Here is a 17,528-nt window from a genome sequence, read left to right as displayed (position 1 = left end):
TAACATGTTATTTTTAACCTGATTCTAAAGTGACATAATGATTAATCTATAATCTAAATTAGATTGTGGGGAATATGTCAATACATTTTCAAATAAACTTGGAACTCGTTCATTTTAAATGCGACTAAATAGGCTACTGAAGTCTACAGAGGGCTGATGGACACAAGATGGCGCCCGTTGCCAATGAAAACGACTTCAATTCGATTGAGTCCTATTTCAAATGCCACTAAATGTAGCCTATCTCCAACCAAGGCTAACTTCGGTAAAAATGCCACTTGTTTTCAACTGTAAAAGAAGTTTTAAATAACACTAGGTGGCATAATTGTGTTAGGCCTATGCAAAATAAATTGTAGAAATATATGACCACGTCGTTTTAGTCTAGTGTTATGGAAATGATCTTATTTGGTTTACATTCTAAAATAATTGGTGTAAAGTTAACATTTCTTGCACGCCGGCAACATTAATTGTATTTCAACCTCCCGAATTCAATCAGAATAATAGTCTACAGCTTGCCATAAGAGAATGATTTAAAAAACACGTTAAAACATATCGTAGTGGATCTTAAAATGATAAAATCGCGATAGGCCCAGGCTTGGTGTTAAACGATGTCGGCCTATTTCAAAAGGCCCAACATGAAGCGATGAACCAGTTATCCCTATCGCACATGCCCTTCTCAGTCAAGTCAATCTAAAACATTTTGGTGGAAATGTATTATTCTTCGCCAATGTATTCACTTTGTTACATATTTGTTTTATTTATTAAGAGTTGTAAGAGTTTTATAAATTAACCTACATTTTAAAGTAAGTTTCCCACAGCAGGTGAAACATGCACCGCTGCACTGTTTCCCAAATCCAGTAGCTGATTTGGTTCTGGGTTCCACTGCCGAGATTACTCAAATATATACTATAGGCAGGCTATAGTTTTTTTAAGCAATAAATATAATATAGTCTTTCGTGGGAATAATTTTGTTGATCTAGAGAAGTTTTGCACTACGATAGTTTTGCACTACAATAAATATAATAAGTATTATGATGGAAATTATTTCACGGATCTAGAAAAGTTTTGCGCCTCAACTTTTTCATCCGACATCCGACTTTTTCATCCGACTTTTGCCCATTTATATATATATAATATATATATATATAATATAATATATATATATATATATATATATATATATATATATATATATATATTAATAATGCTGATATTAATAACATCCTGTACATATTACCTTATGGCAAATTAACAAGTGCTGTAAAGTTATACATATTAGAAAGAAAAACTACTTCTGCCTATTTGTAAAAGTGACACGTACATTCGCAACCAAATATGGAACACGTTTTACGCACGCAGCAGTTTCTTTCTCTGGACGGGAGCTTTTATGTTCAGAAAATGAGATAGTACCACAAGAAAATGATAATACTTCAAATAGTAGTTACAGTATTTATTTTTCAAACATGGTCATGCAATCCAGCTAAAATGTTTGTTTTTAATGTGGATGTTCGTTTACTCAAACTACCCAAACTTTCAGACACGTATCTTGGCGTGGAAACGTCACCTGCGTGACACATTTCTCTATATACTTTTATTATAATTGCCCATCGGTAATAACAATTTCATTACATACATTCAAATATAGAATTTTATTTGTTTTTATATAAAATGTTTTGCACATCTGCATGTAAAACGTCACAGAAAGGAAGTTCAGCGCTAATAGTAATTTATGAAGAAAAACTAAACCTATGGTTTATTCTATGACATTCTGATGAATTAATATGTTCTATTAAATAGTTTGTTTGAACTTTCTTATTTGTTTAAGAAGCAGCAGATCGGAGAATCAAAGACAATTTGATTGAATGAAACTTGTAATTGTACATACAATTCATGTGGAGCATCGGCCTATGTCAACTATACATGCAATTGCCACAGCATAGCGACATTTTAGGTGGGCTCTACCAATAACAATTATAGCCTACTTCTAAATAGCAGAGAATAGCTTTGTCGACTGTGCCAATGACGTGTTCAATTTCAATTAGGAAGCAAACAAACTGAGTCTAAACGAATTGATTCTGAATCCATACCGACTTTATTGAGTGGCTTAAAGAAAGCCAGTCTCTGAGAAATGATGCTTGTGAATTTAACGTCACTTTACAACATGCTTACTTAAATTAAAAGATGAGAATAATAAACAGTGAATGATTTCGAAATCATCTTACAAATAAATTCAAAGTGCGTCTATTAAAAGACTCAGAAATACAAGTAAAACTCGTGGTTAAATATAACTCCCCACAATAACATTTTTTATATCCTGACAAACAAACAAAACAAAATAAAACAGTAATGTCAAAATACACTTCCGTACATGTTCAGATATTTACTAGAGCCAAATGTACAACTAGAAATGACTATACAAAATCGTCTCATGGACAAATACATAACTCACCTTTACATTGGTGCGGAATAATTTTCTAGGCTATTACATTTCTCATTATATACAGCCTCGCAGTGACGTGAAATTGAAGTATTTATTATAGACTTGGTCAGGCTCTTTCTGATAGTATCCGTGGAGCGTTTAATCAACGGGCGACATAACTTTTCCTCCATTATTGATAAACAGGTGATGTGTTCGATAGGGTAGATAAGGACAGAAAGAAAACGTGGATCACCACACATAGACAGCTACAGTGATTTGTTCTTACAAAGGAGCCGTCGAAAAGGACCGTACTGATCATTTCAGTGTTCAACAGGCTAATAAAGTGCCACAGTTTGGTTTTGAATAAAAGGACGTCAGCACAGCAGTAACACGATATTGCAGGACACATATTATCACCAAGTGATAGAACAACGTTGTCTATTTCTTGCTTATTGTAATACCCATGTAATAACCATGTTGCGTAAAAACACTCAAAAAGGGAACATACACCAAAGTATAGGCCTACCCGGTGGGATCAGTCTGTGCGTTAGAAGAACATCGATGTGTTTACATTGTGCCCCAGTGTTCCAGTGTGCCTTCAGGATTCCTTTACCACTACTGTAATAGACCTGTACACCCACGGCATCAATAGGCTACTAGGAGATATCATTTGATCAGTAGTCTAAATCACTTGATTAACTCAACTTGCACACATTAGCATAATTACGCATACTCGACGTATGTCCACTGTAGTTTAGCCATTTCCCTCAGATCATGTGTTTTTCTCAGATATTATACTTAGTCGAGAGAGTTTAGAAAGGCCGTTCGTTTCCCGTTCCCGGGGTAGATTCGGGAACTTGCAAAGGGTCGGGGGAATGGCATCGAGGGCTCCCCGGGGCGCTGTGCTCACTGTCGGTATCGCTTCCCCTCTTTCCCCCGCTGCCAGAGCCAGACCCGGCGGAGCCCCCGGCGCTGTGAGTCTTTACGTGTTTACTCAGATGGTCGCTCCGCATAAACCTCTTGTTGCAGACCGGACAGGCGAATCTTTTCTCCCCGGTGTGCGTGCGCAAGTGTCGCTGGAGCTCGTCAGAGCGCGTAAACCTCTTCCCGCAAAACAGCCAGTTACACACAAACGGTCTCTCTCCGGTGTGCCACCTCAAGTGCGCCTTGAGGTGCGACGTTTTGCCGTAAACCTTGCCACAGCCCGGAATGTGACAGCTATGGAGCCCTTTCCTCCGCAGACTTGCTCCCGCCGGCCCCAGCCTCTCCGACTCCTGACAGTTGGGACAGTCGCAGGTGGCTCTGCCAGAGTAGCGCCGTGCGGAGGACCGGGGAGACCCCGCTAGAGAGGCCGTTGGCCCCCAGATAACATAGTCCCCCCTGCTCCGCCTAATGGAGACGGACTGGAGTCCGGATAAGAGGATAACACCGGCTTGTAACCGTCCATCAGGTGTTGTCCGGTTGTCAAAAGGTGTGGAGAGGGATTTGTACTGAAGGCTGAGTGACTTAGGCTGGAGTAATCGGAATTGTAGCCCCCTAAAGGAGAGTGTAACGACGTCTGAAGTCCACCGGAGTGCAACGAGGACTGTAGAGCTGCTCCGCTCGGGTTCTGAACATCAATCCAACCCGCTCCCACATCCCACCATGCAGAGGCGCCGGTGGTGCCAACCTCTCCTGTGGGGATACCATGATGGGACGACTTGAACCAGGACTCGTACGGATGTGCAACGCTCATTCTCGGGTAGATGCCTTGCAGACTGTCCACTGAGGAGTGCACCTTGGAAATGAAGACGGGCTGGTGGCTGGGTTCTTGAGAACTGTTTGTAACGGAGGCCTGAAATACAGAATAGTCGTTTCCAAAGTGGGGCGTGGATGAGTTTCCGGACGTCAGGGAGAAGGCACTGGTTCCGGGGGAGCTGTTGGTGCCAAACGAGTCCGATAGACCAGCTCCGTTACGGGACACTCCAAAACCGGACAGGCCGGACCCAAGGCTGCAGCTGCTGGCGGTGGCTCTCTTCCACGGGTGGAAGCCTTTCCCAAAAGATGAAGAATTATCCGAAATGGAGGATGGTGATGGGCTCGGACTCCCTATCTTGTTGCATGTCGCAGCCAACATGGCTAAAGGAGTCGATCCTAGCCTCGGCTCCTCCTGAAATGACAAGAAACAACATGTTGATATCGAACCTTTCAGTTTGCTTGGTCAGTTAGTGCATAAGAGCCTTTCCTATAGTAGGCAAAAATAACAATGATTATTTGCTCGGTGAAAAGTTCATTCCGTGCTAATGCAAAAGCTACTTTGTAAACTATTTCCATTTGCAAAAGACCAACTAGCGGGACAGTTTAAACAGGCATCTTTTCCAAGTCATAACAGAGTCATAACATACCTGTAGACTGAGATGAAATAGAACGCACCAAAATATAGCTATAACAAAACTATTAAAAGACGTTATATGTGACATGCACAACAACATGCGCGTCTTGTGCACATCAGTAGAAAGTTATATCCCGCGCGCGTGTCTCTGTCGTTGCGAAATGAATCTCAGCTTTTTACTCGTGACCCACTTGCTTAAAACATAATCAACGAACTGTCTTTCCTAGTGTGACGGAAGCAATGTTAATCCCCTCCGCTGGACAATAAAATAACTAATTAAACCAGCAAGAAAGCCCTTACACTCACCCCTAGAAGTGAAGTTGCCATCACAAAAAGTGCCCTCCTCAGAGGATCTTTTTATATTTATGAATCACAGCAGTGTTTTTTTAGAGGTGTGCAATACAATGATGTGTTCCGCCCATTCCACCACAATTGTAGGTCCTCTCCGGCTTTGAAGTACCGCTGTGACACGGGCGACCAATCAGCGCCCCTGTTCCACCACACTGCCACATTCTAACGTGAGGTCATCAGTAGACTACTTCAGACAGCTCTCCGCCCCTTCACCACCCTCTTCATAATAAAAGAACGGAAGAAGGTAAAGTTAAATGAGAGTGAAAATAATTACTTATTGAAATCTGAAAGAGTACATTTGGGAATTGTATTTATTTACGATAAAAATTAGACTACTTGTGCTATTATTTATTGTTAACGTAATTATTGTTATTAGGTTATTATTCGTTGTTGTTGTTATTGTTATTTATATTTTGGTGTTATTAGAGTGCTATCAAACATTTGTATGTGACTATTTAGGAGATTTTCAATCCCTTTTTTCAAAACTTTTGCTCCACTTTCTACCAGTGTTACATTGAGGACATAAATGTCTTAGCTAACCTTCTGTGACGTATTTCCCTTGGAAGTTTTACATTAAAGTTGTCATTACTTTAATTAGTTCATACAAACAACGATTATGAAGCCTACAAAAGACTCCACTGTTTTCACATGCAGGACCAATATTACCTTTTTTCAAAATGTCACTTTACTGTAATTGCATTCAATTATTTTGACAATTTTGATTAAAACTACAATGCACTGCATTCCTTAAAAGAGATGACTGACTTTATCATTAACTCCATAGTATGACAAAATAATTATACACTTCATTTAGCTAGTTCGTTTACATTGGTACATCAGTCCATGGAGTTACACTGTGTGTGTGTGTGTGTGTGTGTGTGTGTGTGTGTGTGTGTGTGTGTGTGTGTGTGTGTGTGTGTGTGTGTGTGTGTGTGTGTGTTGTGTGTGTTTGTTTGTTTTTTTTTGTGTGTGTGTGTGTGGGTGTTGTGTGGTGGGTGGGTAGAAAGAGAAATGGAGGAGGCATAAAGGAGAACAGAGCACATCTCAAATAAAAGGAAATTAACTTTATTTAATTGAATCATTTTTACCTTTCCCTGTTTTGTGTGTCCAGGTGAGAGCTGTTATGCCTCATTATATCGTTGATAATGAATCAATGTGATCTTAGATTAAACAGTATAGCGTACAAGCGCATTACAGCCGTACAATCTTTTTTCGTACAGCCTATACGGATCTTACACATTCGATCAAATATAAAATTAAAGCTATTTTGATAATATCGAATATGTTCCATCACATCTCAATTGTAATGAGCCCATGTAGCTAAGTACATGTACATAATAATAATAATAGCTTCCGTTCGTTACATAACAGGGACTTGAAGGCCATAACAACCCGGGAACCCTCTCCCTCATTTTTCTCTGTCGCTCTCTCCTCTCTCTCTATCATTCCCTCTCTCTCTCCCTCTCTCTTCCCCTCGCTATATTAGCATGCAGTGTGCATTGGCAGCATAAATTTCATTTGAATTTCAAATTTAATAACGCAGGAGGTTTTTAATCATGCGTAGTTTTATATGTTTGATATTAACATGCTTATTGACCGGGTCTGTTGACCAGCTTGGTCATTACAAGACAGCGAAAAGTTAATTAAAACGACCAGGGATTATTCATCACATCATCTGCCTAACCCATGTCGCTTCCTTTATTACACTGTGTGATAGATGGACTATCTGATTCATTCCTCTGTTTCTTCGATTGGACAACAGCTTTTTGGATTTAATTTACGCTGCTAGAGCGAACAAGGTGCAGCCAAAATGTGTCCATAGTGCTGTAAAAACCCAATATGAAATGAATAAATATCTAGGCTGAGTAACAGAGAGCGTTGGTCTAAAAATGATGACTATACATGTAGCTGATATCGCCTTAGTAACAGTTGTGCTGTGTCATGTCTATGCACCTGTCTATTTGTAGCATAATATTAACATTATCATTTCTCGTGTTCATGCAATAAATGTAGAAATAGTTTAACAATTGTAGTAGGCCTATGATAAAAAAAACTACTTTGTATTTCTCTTTGAGTTCTTCACATCTCAGTTTGACATTTTGTCATTGGTTATTACTAACTGTAATTTCTGCAAATATTGAAATAGAAACCTTCTCTGAAATAAATCAAACTTTAGATTTGTAAAACTTTCCTGTAGCTTAATTAATGCAACCCATTCATTTAACTTATAATTTCGAGAAAACTGGGTCTCCAATATCAAACTTAAAACTCACTAATATGCTATTTAATATTTATGATAACCATAAAAAAGCAATACAGAGTTTCCATAAGAACAGAAGTACACGCTATACTAGAACTCAATCAGTGGATTAGTTGACGTCATTTCTCCCTAAACAATTTAGGTCAAATGACGACAACAACAAAAAGTCAGAAAACGTTAAACAGATACACCAAACGAAGTGAAAAATACAATGTGTAGCCTGGATAGAAGCTTACATACCGTGCTCCACTCGGCGCCATATTGATATCGATTGACCCTCGGTGTTTCTGTGTGTAGTGCACGAGGCTGAGCGCAGCGCTGCATCCCCTCCACCCGCAGGCGGTACAACAGTAGACCCTGTCTCCTGCAAGATAAATGGTACTTTGGGAATTGCGTTTAATTAGGAATAACTGAGGAGAGAGAGGCTTGCTCATCCACCGGTGGTCTAATCACAACATGTGTTCAAGCCAACTGACAAGGTTGCGCAGTCATGTGCTTACCTAAATATCCCAGGTAGGTATGAGAGCTAACATAAGGGATGCAAGAATGTGATGCTGCGTTTTGCTATGATGGGGAAAGATGGAGAGGTTATCTTTTTAAACAAGTCCCCATGTGTGGAAACCATGGTATGTCACATTGACAAATTGCTGGATTGAATTATCAAGCAGACTGATTTGATAGGTCAGCAAGATAACCGTTCCCCATGCAACATGTTTCAGCATGTCACTGATGGACAACTACATCATTCATGGTAGAGAGAGATTGGACACTTCCAAATGGTTAATTTACTTTCACATGTTTACTAGGGTGGTTTTACGGATCCGTATTTTACAATTAAAATAATTCCCTTTTTCGGCTATTTGTGCGCACAGACTCTCTCCCATAAACCTTCCGGTCACAGTGAGGGTGGGTTGGCCTGAGTTCACATGGTGAGGCGGACGCAGGTTGTTCTTTCTGATCCTCTATCTCCCCACTAACTAACTGTACGTCACATTGAACAGATGTCCCCATTTAGGGCTTTCTTTCTCCTACACGCATGGACTATATTACCGTCATGAAATCTAACTCCAAACCTGTCGCTTTCACCGCCATAATGACCGCGTTATTCAGGGCCGCTGAGCACGAACAAAATGTGCTCAATATTGTCTTCTTTAGAATTATTCTGCATAGAAAATGAAGGGAAGGAGAGTCTGGGGGGGAGTAGCCAGATGAAAGGGATGGAGAACTTTACTCTAAATGTGGTGATTTACAAAGCAACTCGATCATCTCAGGGTCTTACTGCTGAAGATCCATGCTCGGAAGTAAACTGCATGTTGAGGCTTGCCACAGCAATTAGTCGACTATCATGGTTAAATTACATTTTTGCATAAAACCATGCAAATAACTGTCTTGGAAGAATAACAAAAACCAAACCATTGTTTGTAGGTTTAGGGGCACCACCTCATTTCACTTCTGACCTTTAAATGAAGTTACACGAGAAATAAAGAGTTGAGTGTCCTAGGGTAGCTTACAGATGCATAGTGTCCTAGGGTAGCTTACAGATGCATAGTGTCCTAGTGTAGCTTACAGATGCATAGTATCCTAGGGTAGCTTACAGATGCATAGTGTCCTAGGGTAGCTTACAGATGCATAGTGTCCTAGGGTAGCTTACAGATGCATAGTGTCCTAGGGTAGCTTACAGATGCCTATCAAACCCATGTTTCAACCATATCATACTTAGCCTATGTTATGTTGTTTTATGCAATATATCTCAAGTGACATAATAGGATTTCAGGACAGTGTTTTTGAGTGACTCCACTATTCCACTATTGTTACTCACTCTGCCCATAGATGTGATCATATCTATAGCATGGTGTTAACTCAAGTGACAGAACAGGATATGGGGACACAAGTGTTTTTGACTGACTGACTGCTGGTGTGGGCTAGTGGTGGTTCTCTCCTCTCCTCTCCTCTCCTCTCCTCTCCTCTCCTCCCTCTCCTCTCCTCTCCTCTCCTCTCCCTCTCCTCTCCTCTCCTCTCCTCTCCTCTCCTCTCCTCTCCTCTCCTCTCCTCTCTCCTCTCCTCTCTTCTCTCTTCTCCTCTCCTCTCTCTGTTCACCATGCAGGAGGTTAGGAGGAGCAGATGTCTGTCTGCCCTGTGAGCTGCCAAGTAGGTCTGAAGCAGGGGAGCCACAAGACACAAGGCCCCAAATGGTGTGACAAAGGATGTGCAGGAAGCCTGTCTCCGCCTGGGTGAGCCACACTCACTGAGGGCCTCCCCTCTCCCAGAAAGCCAGCAGGGACACAGAGGTTGTGTGTTCCAAATAGCACCATATTCCCTATATAGTGCACTACTTTTGACCGGAGCCCTATAGTGAAAAGGGTGCAATTTGGAATGCATCCAGAGGGACAGAGCCAGGGACACAGAGAGCCAGGGACACAGAGAGCCAGGGACACAGAGAGCCAGGGACACAAAGAGCCAGGGACACAGAGAGACAGGGACACAGAGAGACAGGGACACAGAGAGACAGGGACACAGAGAGCCAGGGACACAGAGAGCCAGGGACACAAAGCCAGGGACACAGAGAGCCAGGGACACAGAGAGCCAGGGACACAAAGAGCCAGGGACACAGAGAGACAGGGACACAGAGAGACAGGGACACAGAGAGACAGGAACAGGGACAGAGTCGGGGCAGCAAACAAACCCATGTGTTACATAGTATACTGTTGTGGTTCAGAGATGCATGCACACATTTACACATATAAACACATACACACATGCACAGAGAGACTCACATGCATGTATAGATGGTTGCACTCAACCACTCAAGTATCTCTCACACACACACACACACACACACACACACACACACACACACACACACACACACACACACACACACACACACACACACACACACACACACACACACACACACACACACACCAATGGGTGACCAAGATGACCATATTTTGATTGAGAGTAAATATACTTTCTAATCACAGTGTCATGCAACAATGCAACATACAGTGTAATTTAGCTTATTTCAGTGGCTTTCACATCACATCCAACTCTGTATCAGTAAATTACTGTCAGTGGGTGGTGCTCCGCTCAGAAGAGATTTAAAGTCTCCTACATCTCTTATCACAGTGTGTTGGCTAGATTTACCTAACGTATAGCCATTACACACATCAGACAACTTGAAGACATTGTTAAGAAATGACATTGAAACTGTAGCTAGCATTTTCAAAAACCAAGCAAAGCTATCATAATGATTCTATTTTTAAAAGCTCTCAAAGATATGCAAAATGTTTGTTTTCATGTGAACAAACTCTGAACAAGACACTGTGTGCTGAAACTGGTGTTTATCCGTCACAGTATTGGGAGCTTTTATAGAGCGTGCAACTCTCTATATTTGTTTTTTACACGTTTTGAAGTAATCTACTTTATCTGGGATGTCACTTCAGTCAGAGAGGGAGTGGTGTGGCAGGCAGGTTTTCTGGGCCAGGCCAGGAGGTCATCAACACTGGGAAAATAGTGTTCCCTCATAGTGTTCCAGGCACAGGTGTGCAGCATGGCCTGTACTGAAGAGAAGCACTGGACCATAAACACTGATATAAATGTCTGGCAGATCAAATGGCTAGTTAACAATCTTTTGACTGCCTTAACCTCTGATCTTTTGTGGCATATCGATCAGCCAGCTGCTGGCGGTATTGTCTAGCAGGACCTCTTTGGTTCAGGGATGAATGGACTGGGGCTGGGGCCTCCAAAAGCTTTTTATCCTCGTATATCTTAGCTTTTTTTTGGGGGGGGAATAGTGTAATAAAATGTTTTATGTTTAATTAAAAAAAATAGCTTTTTTATGGCAATGTAATAGTTAGGTAATGGAATATAGTTGATAGTTAATAAATGCTTTACTTCCTTGCGGACCATGTCCTAGTTAGCTCCACGGTTCTATTTTAGAGTTTTAACAACCCACAACAGAACCGTATTCTCTGTTTCCTGCACAGGTGTTGCTGACGCAACGCAGTACGTTTCTAAGTTTACAGGGAAAAGATTCAACACCAAGAGAGCTACTATGGTAATTTACATGGACATAATTGGTCCTATGTATAATATCAAGCTAATTGTACGCTAAACAACACATGTCCCCAGAGGCTGAAGTGAAGCCTGGTGGAGGCTGTAAGACCATGATGGCAGTGATGGTGTGCTAATGATCACTCTTAACATCTGTCTGTCACTGGGACTATGTACATCAGCCTAGATGCACGTCTCCAGCTGCTTGGGCTGTTAGGCATGTAGGCTCAGATCCAACTGTAGGAACCAAGGGAAACGGAACAGAAGGAACAAAAGAGACATTATGGAAGTTTAGTTGCTACTTTTAGGTCGTATTTAGGCTTTAATGTTGGCTGTATGGTCCATACATACAGTATATGATATAATAATAATACAATTCTTATCAACGCACTGTTGTTCCCCAAGCTGCCTGTGTGTTTGACTCACTTTGGGATCAATACGTATCATTGATGGGAGACACTCAGACATCTTCTCCAGTAGTGTGTTGTGTGTTCAGTGTGAAGTTATTGTTTTCTTCTGATTTGACATATGCTTCACAGTTCACGCAAATGACTGGCCATCTACGACAGATACAAAGTGGTTGCATTATCCCTATAGCGAGTCCTGATTAACTGTTGGCCTAGCTGATAACGCCTCGCTCACTCTTTTCTATGTCTAGTAGCTGTGTGTTTGGTACATGATTGGAGCGATAGATTGCTGCGTCTGAGGCGCATCCAGGAATAAGGCAGTTAACAGTATATTGTGCTGCCATTTGGTTTGACTAGTGCATCTGCAGGCCACGAGGTCGTCTTATTGGCATTCAGCGAGCCGAAGCGTTACACTTTGTCTGTGTGAGCGGCAGAGACAGGCGGGCTGGCGGAGAGGGAGGCAGGCAGGCATACAGAGTCAAGTACCTAGGATTAGCCCTGGCTCTTCAAGTTTCTCTAATTATCCGCCTGCAGGCATTCTGGCCGTGTGGGATAATAATGGAAGTCTGTGTGTTCGCCCATCACCTCTCAAGTGTGGGTGGAGAAGGCGAGCGAGAGGAGAGAAATGTTTGCTTTCCTTGTTACGTCACCCATGGAACACAATAGATACACATGACTTTGTTTTGTTAGTTCACTGAACGGAACGGATGGGGGCTGAAGTATGGCTAGCTTAGAAAGTACTTAGCTACCCACTGGGCACAGACATCAGTTCAACGTTTAGTTTTGATTTACATTTGGTTGAGTTGTCAACTAATGTGAATTCAACATGAAAACAACCAAAAATGTGACGTTGTTGGATTTAGGTTCAAAGTTGAGTGAAAAACATACGAAATTACCTTACGTTGATTACTTTTTTCATCATCACATAAAATGATTGTGTTGAAATGATGTGGAAACAACATTGATTCAAGCAGTTTTTGCCCAATGGGTAGTTTCTTTATACTTGTGAACTGTAGCCAATGAATCGGTCCCGTGTGGCTCAGTTGGTAGAGCATGGTGTTTGCAACGCCAGGGTTGTGGGTTTGATTCCCACGGGGGACCAGTACGGGAAAAAAAAAAAAGAAATGTATGCATTCACTACTGTAAGTCGCTCTGGATAAGAGCGTCTGCTAAATGACTAAAATGTAATGTTCACATTGCCTTAGTTGTGACTTTAGAGCTGCAGCACGGCAGGGAAACAAAGTTGTGGGCGTGATAATAGACTTGTGAAACGCCACGTTTCAGATAAGTCAATCTTTCCAGAACATTGGATCAAAGTTTCCAATCTGTGAACATATTCTATTGTGACGGAGGATCAAAGTTTCCAATCTGTGAACATATTCTATTGTGACGGAGGATCAATTGTTACAATCTGTGAACATATTCTAGTATGAGGGAGTGAGCAGTGACACAATTATCACGTTTCGAGAACATTATTCAGTTTTAATTACTGAATGTGTACTAAACATTTCACCTCTCTATTATCCTACATTGACAGACAACAGGGCCGGTCCTCTGCTGTCATCGCTCTTCATCTGATGTCTTAGTTTCTTGGTAACGTCCTTATTCTTCTCTCAAGTACGTACACGTGGAGATAATACAGAAAGCTGAGCGAAAACACAATGCTTTAATTAACAACTGGAGCGATTTCCCTGAGGGGGGAGATTGTCTGCTTCCATGAAGTTAGTTTATCATGCAGCAAAGAGGTTGCCTTGTCCTTCCCTTCCCTGACAATTGGTTTTAATCAGCTAGCATGCCTCTCCAGGCTGATCATTTCTGCTAAATTGAGAAGGGTGGTGGATACCTCTGAAAATCACTATGACAGGGCTAAGGCCACTGGCGTCAATATCTTTGGCTTTAGTGCTTTTTAAACAGCATATCCTGGTGTACATCTATATTTTCTCTACAAGGATATTTGTTGCCGTGGCAGCCTATACGTCCCTGGTGTTGTTTCGTCTTTGAAGAATAGCAAAGTGGTGTGGGGTATTTTGGAGCAATGTTTTGCTTTGCTGAGAGAAACATAAACTGTGAGGCTGGTTTGTAACCCCAGCAACACAATCTTGTAGGTTGCCAAAACATTAACAGGTTTCGCTGGCTTTCTTTCACTCCTTTGGGCGCAATACATTCATGTAATGTTCATGGGTTGTTGCTAGAATGACAACGTCATTTATGTGTCAAAGAGAAACCCACAATGCATATCTTTGGATTATTTTGATGATTTCACGAAATGTCTGTTTTCACTTCACGTGGCACCTACACATGCAGACTGTGCAAGTGTGGAAGTACAAACTGTGATTTGAAATAAAGGCGGGTGGGTGGGGAGGGAGGGAGAGATAGAGGAGGAAGGGGAGAGGATAGAGGGATGAGTATGAGGAGGAAGCTGGGACCCACTTCTCGCCCTGCAATTTAATCACTGTACACCCAGGAAAGTATTGACAGTTGTCCTGTGGAAGCTATTAAAGTTGCTGTCCAAGGTTAAATGAAATTGCAGTTTATCAAGGCAGCGTTGAGAAAATAAGGGAATCTGTTCATGGCTGTTGATTAATGTGGAGCCTGATCAACACAAGGGGTTCATTAAACTATACATCACCGGGGTAATTTAACATGTCATCACGCCTGCTGCGGTCTCTTCCCGCAACACGTTTTGCGCGTGTGTGTGGTGTGTGTGTGTGTCTGAGGTGCTCCCCATGGTCGTTTGCAACAGTTGACACATGCAGCCACAGTCTCAGAGGGTATGGACGAGGATGCGGCCCGTCGCCCCCCCTTTGTGACAGTCTGTATAATCTCCAAACCAACCTAACCCCCAGTTATCAATGTTGACAACTACTGGGATAAAGACTAGCGTGACGGCAGCATTACAGAATAACATATCAGAAACTTTATTTATACTGAATATGGCAGTAGTACACATGACTTAGTGCAGTAATACATATGACTTAGTGCAGTAATACACATGATTTGGGCAGTAATACAACATGACTTAGTGCAGTAATACACGACTTAGTGCAATAATATATATATGACTTAGTGTAGTAATACACATGACTTAGTTCAGTAATAATCATGACTTAGTGCAGTAATACACATGACTTAGTGCAGTAATACACATGACTTAGTGCGGTAATACACATGACTTAGTGAGGTAATACGTATGACTTAGTGAAGTAATACACATGCCTTAGTGAAGCAATACACATGACTTAGTGCAGTAATACACATGACTTTGTGCAGTAGTACACATGACTTGGTGCAGTAATACACATGACTTAGTGCAGTAATACACATAGCTTAGTGCAGAAATACACATGACTTAGTGCAGTGCATATCAGTATAGAAGACAGAGATAGTATTATAGTCATAAGTCACCACACCATCATTAAGTTTGCTGATGACACAACAGTGGTAGGCCTGATCACCAATAACAATGAGACAGCCTATAAGGAGGAGGTCACAGACCTGGCAGCGTGGTGCCAGGACAACAACCTCTCCCTCAACGTGATCAAGACAAAGGAGATGATCATGGATTACAGCAAAAGGAGGGCCGACCACGCCTCCATTCTCATCGACGGGGCTGTAGTGGAGCAGGTTGAGAGCTTCAAGTTCCTTGGTGTCCACATCACCAACAAACTATCATGGTCCAAACATACCAAGACAGTCGTGAAGAGGGCACGACAACGCCTATTCCCTCTCATGAGACTGAAAAGATGTGGCATGGGTCCTCAGATCCTCAAAAAGTTATACAGCTGCACCATCGAGAGCATCCTGACTGGTTGCATTACCGCCTGGTATGGCAACTGCCCCCCCAACGCGCCCGGGGTAGTGCATACCGGCCCAGTACATCACCAGGGCCAAGCTTCCTGCCATCCAGGACCTCTATACCAGGCGGTGTCAGAGGAGGGCCCTAAAAATTGCCAAAGACTCCAGCCACCCTAGTCATAGACGGTTCTCTCTGCTACCGCATGGCAAGCGGTACCGGAGCGCCAAGTCTAGGTCCAAAAGGCTTCTTAACAGCTTCTACTCCCAAGCCATAAGACTGCTGGACAGCTAATCAAATGGCTACCCGGACTATTTGCATTAACCCCCCCCTTTTTTTACGCTGCTGCTACTCACTGTTTATCACTTTACCCCTACTGTACCTACATGTATATATTACCTAAATTACCTCGACTAACCTCTACCCTGCACACTGACTCTGTAAGGGAGTGCGTAACTGGCGGCAGGGAAGTCAGGTGCAGGAGAGCTAAACTGGGTAATCAACGGAGCAGTTTTATTCATTAAAACCACCGGAAACCAGAACAACAAACAAATGGGTACAAAACCCGTCGCGCACCAGAGAAAACGTGCACATGCACTTACAATAAACAATTCCGCACAAAGACATGGGGGGAACAGAGGGTTAAATACACAACATGTAATGAGGGAAATGAGACCAGGTGTGTGGGAAGACAAGACAAAACAAAACAAAAGTGAAAAGTGGATCGATGATGGCTAGAAGACCGACGACGCCGAGCGCCGCCCGAACAAGGAGAGGAACCGACTTCGGCGGAAGTCGTGACAGACTCGGTTCCAATACCCCCTGTATATAGCCTCGTTATTGTTATTTTACTGTTGCTCTTTTATTTTTTACTTTAGTTTGTTTAGTAAATATTTGTCTTAACTGCATGGTTGGTTTAGGGCTTGTAAGTAAGCATTTCACAGTAAGGTCTACACCTGTTGTATTCGGCACATGTGAGAAATATAATTTGATTTGGTTTGACATTTTATTTTCCATTACGTTCACAAATTTTCAGATGCAATGCATACGGTGCATAATATTTTTGGACACTTGATTAAACAGTTATTGAACTCAATTTAAAGTACATCTTTATTGCTGCAACCCAGCCTCAATGCACATTGTACAATACATATTGAGAACCAGAACCAGGCCACAGAAGGTCACTATTCCGCCTCCTTGTCATGGACTCCTTTCTTATCTGTTATGGTCCCTAACTACATCCACCGTCCATCTCTGTCATCAGGGCAGGATGGATCCTAACTACATCCACCGTCCATCTCTGTCATCAGGGCAGGATGGATCCTAACTACATCCACCGTCCATCTCTGTCATCAGGGCAGGATGGATCCTAACTACATCCACCGCCCATCTCTGTCATCAGGGCAGGATGGTCCCTAACTACATCCACCGTCCATCTCTGTCATCAGGGCAGCATGGATCCTAACTACATCCACTGTCCATCTCTGTCATCAGGGCAGCATGGATCCTAACTACATCCGCCGTCCATCTCTGTCATCAAGGCAGGATGGACCCTAACTACATCCGCTGTCCATCTCTGTCATCAAGGCAGGATGGACCCTAACTACATCCGCCGTCCATCTCTGTCATCAGGGCAGCATGGACCCTAACTACATCCGCCGTCCATCTCTGTCATCAGGGCAGGATGGATCCTAACTACATCCACCGTCCATCTCTGTCATCAGGGCAGGATGGACCCTAACTACATCCACTGTCCATCTCTGTCATCAGGGCAGGATGGATCCTAACTACATCCACTGTCCATCTCTGTCATCAAGGCAGGATGAACCCTAACTACATTCGCTGTCCATCTCTGTCATCAAGGCAGGATGAAC

General features: G+C 42.3%; 1 protein-coding gene across 1 annotated transcript; it reads right to left on the bottom strand.

Annotated features, from left to right (window-relative positions):
- Positions 1 to 2,070: 2,070 nt before the first annotated feature.
- Positions 2,071 to 8,000, bottom strand: LOC106573674 (transcription factor Sp8). The gene is given in 3 exon segments (XM_045719151.1): positions 2,071 to 3,779; positions 3,782 to 4,565; positions 7,639 to 8,000. Coding segments are annotated over 3 exon segments (1,419 nt in total). The 5' UTR covers positions 7,723 to 8,000; the 3' UTR covers positions 2,071 to 3,228.
- Positions 8,001 to 17,528: the final 9,528 nt, after the last annotated feature.

This window comes from Salmo salar, chromosome ssa05, assembly GCF_905237065.1.
Source record: "Salmo salar chromosome ssa05, Ssal_v3.1, whole genome shotgun sequence".
NCBI lineage: Eukaryota > Metazoa > Chordata > Actinopteri > Salmoniformes > Salmonidae > Salmo > Salmo salar.
The sequence above is the reverse complement of the archived record's forward strand: the minus strand, read 5'-3'. Positions and strand labels throughout refer to the sequence as shown.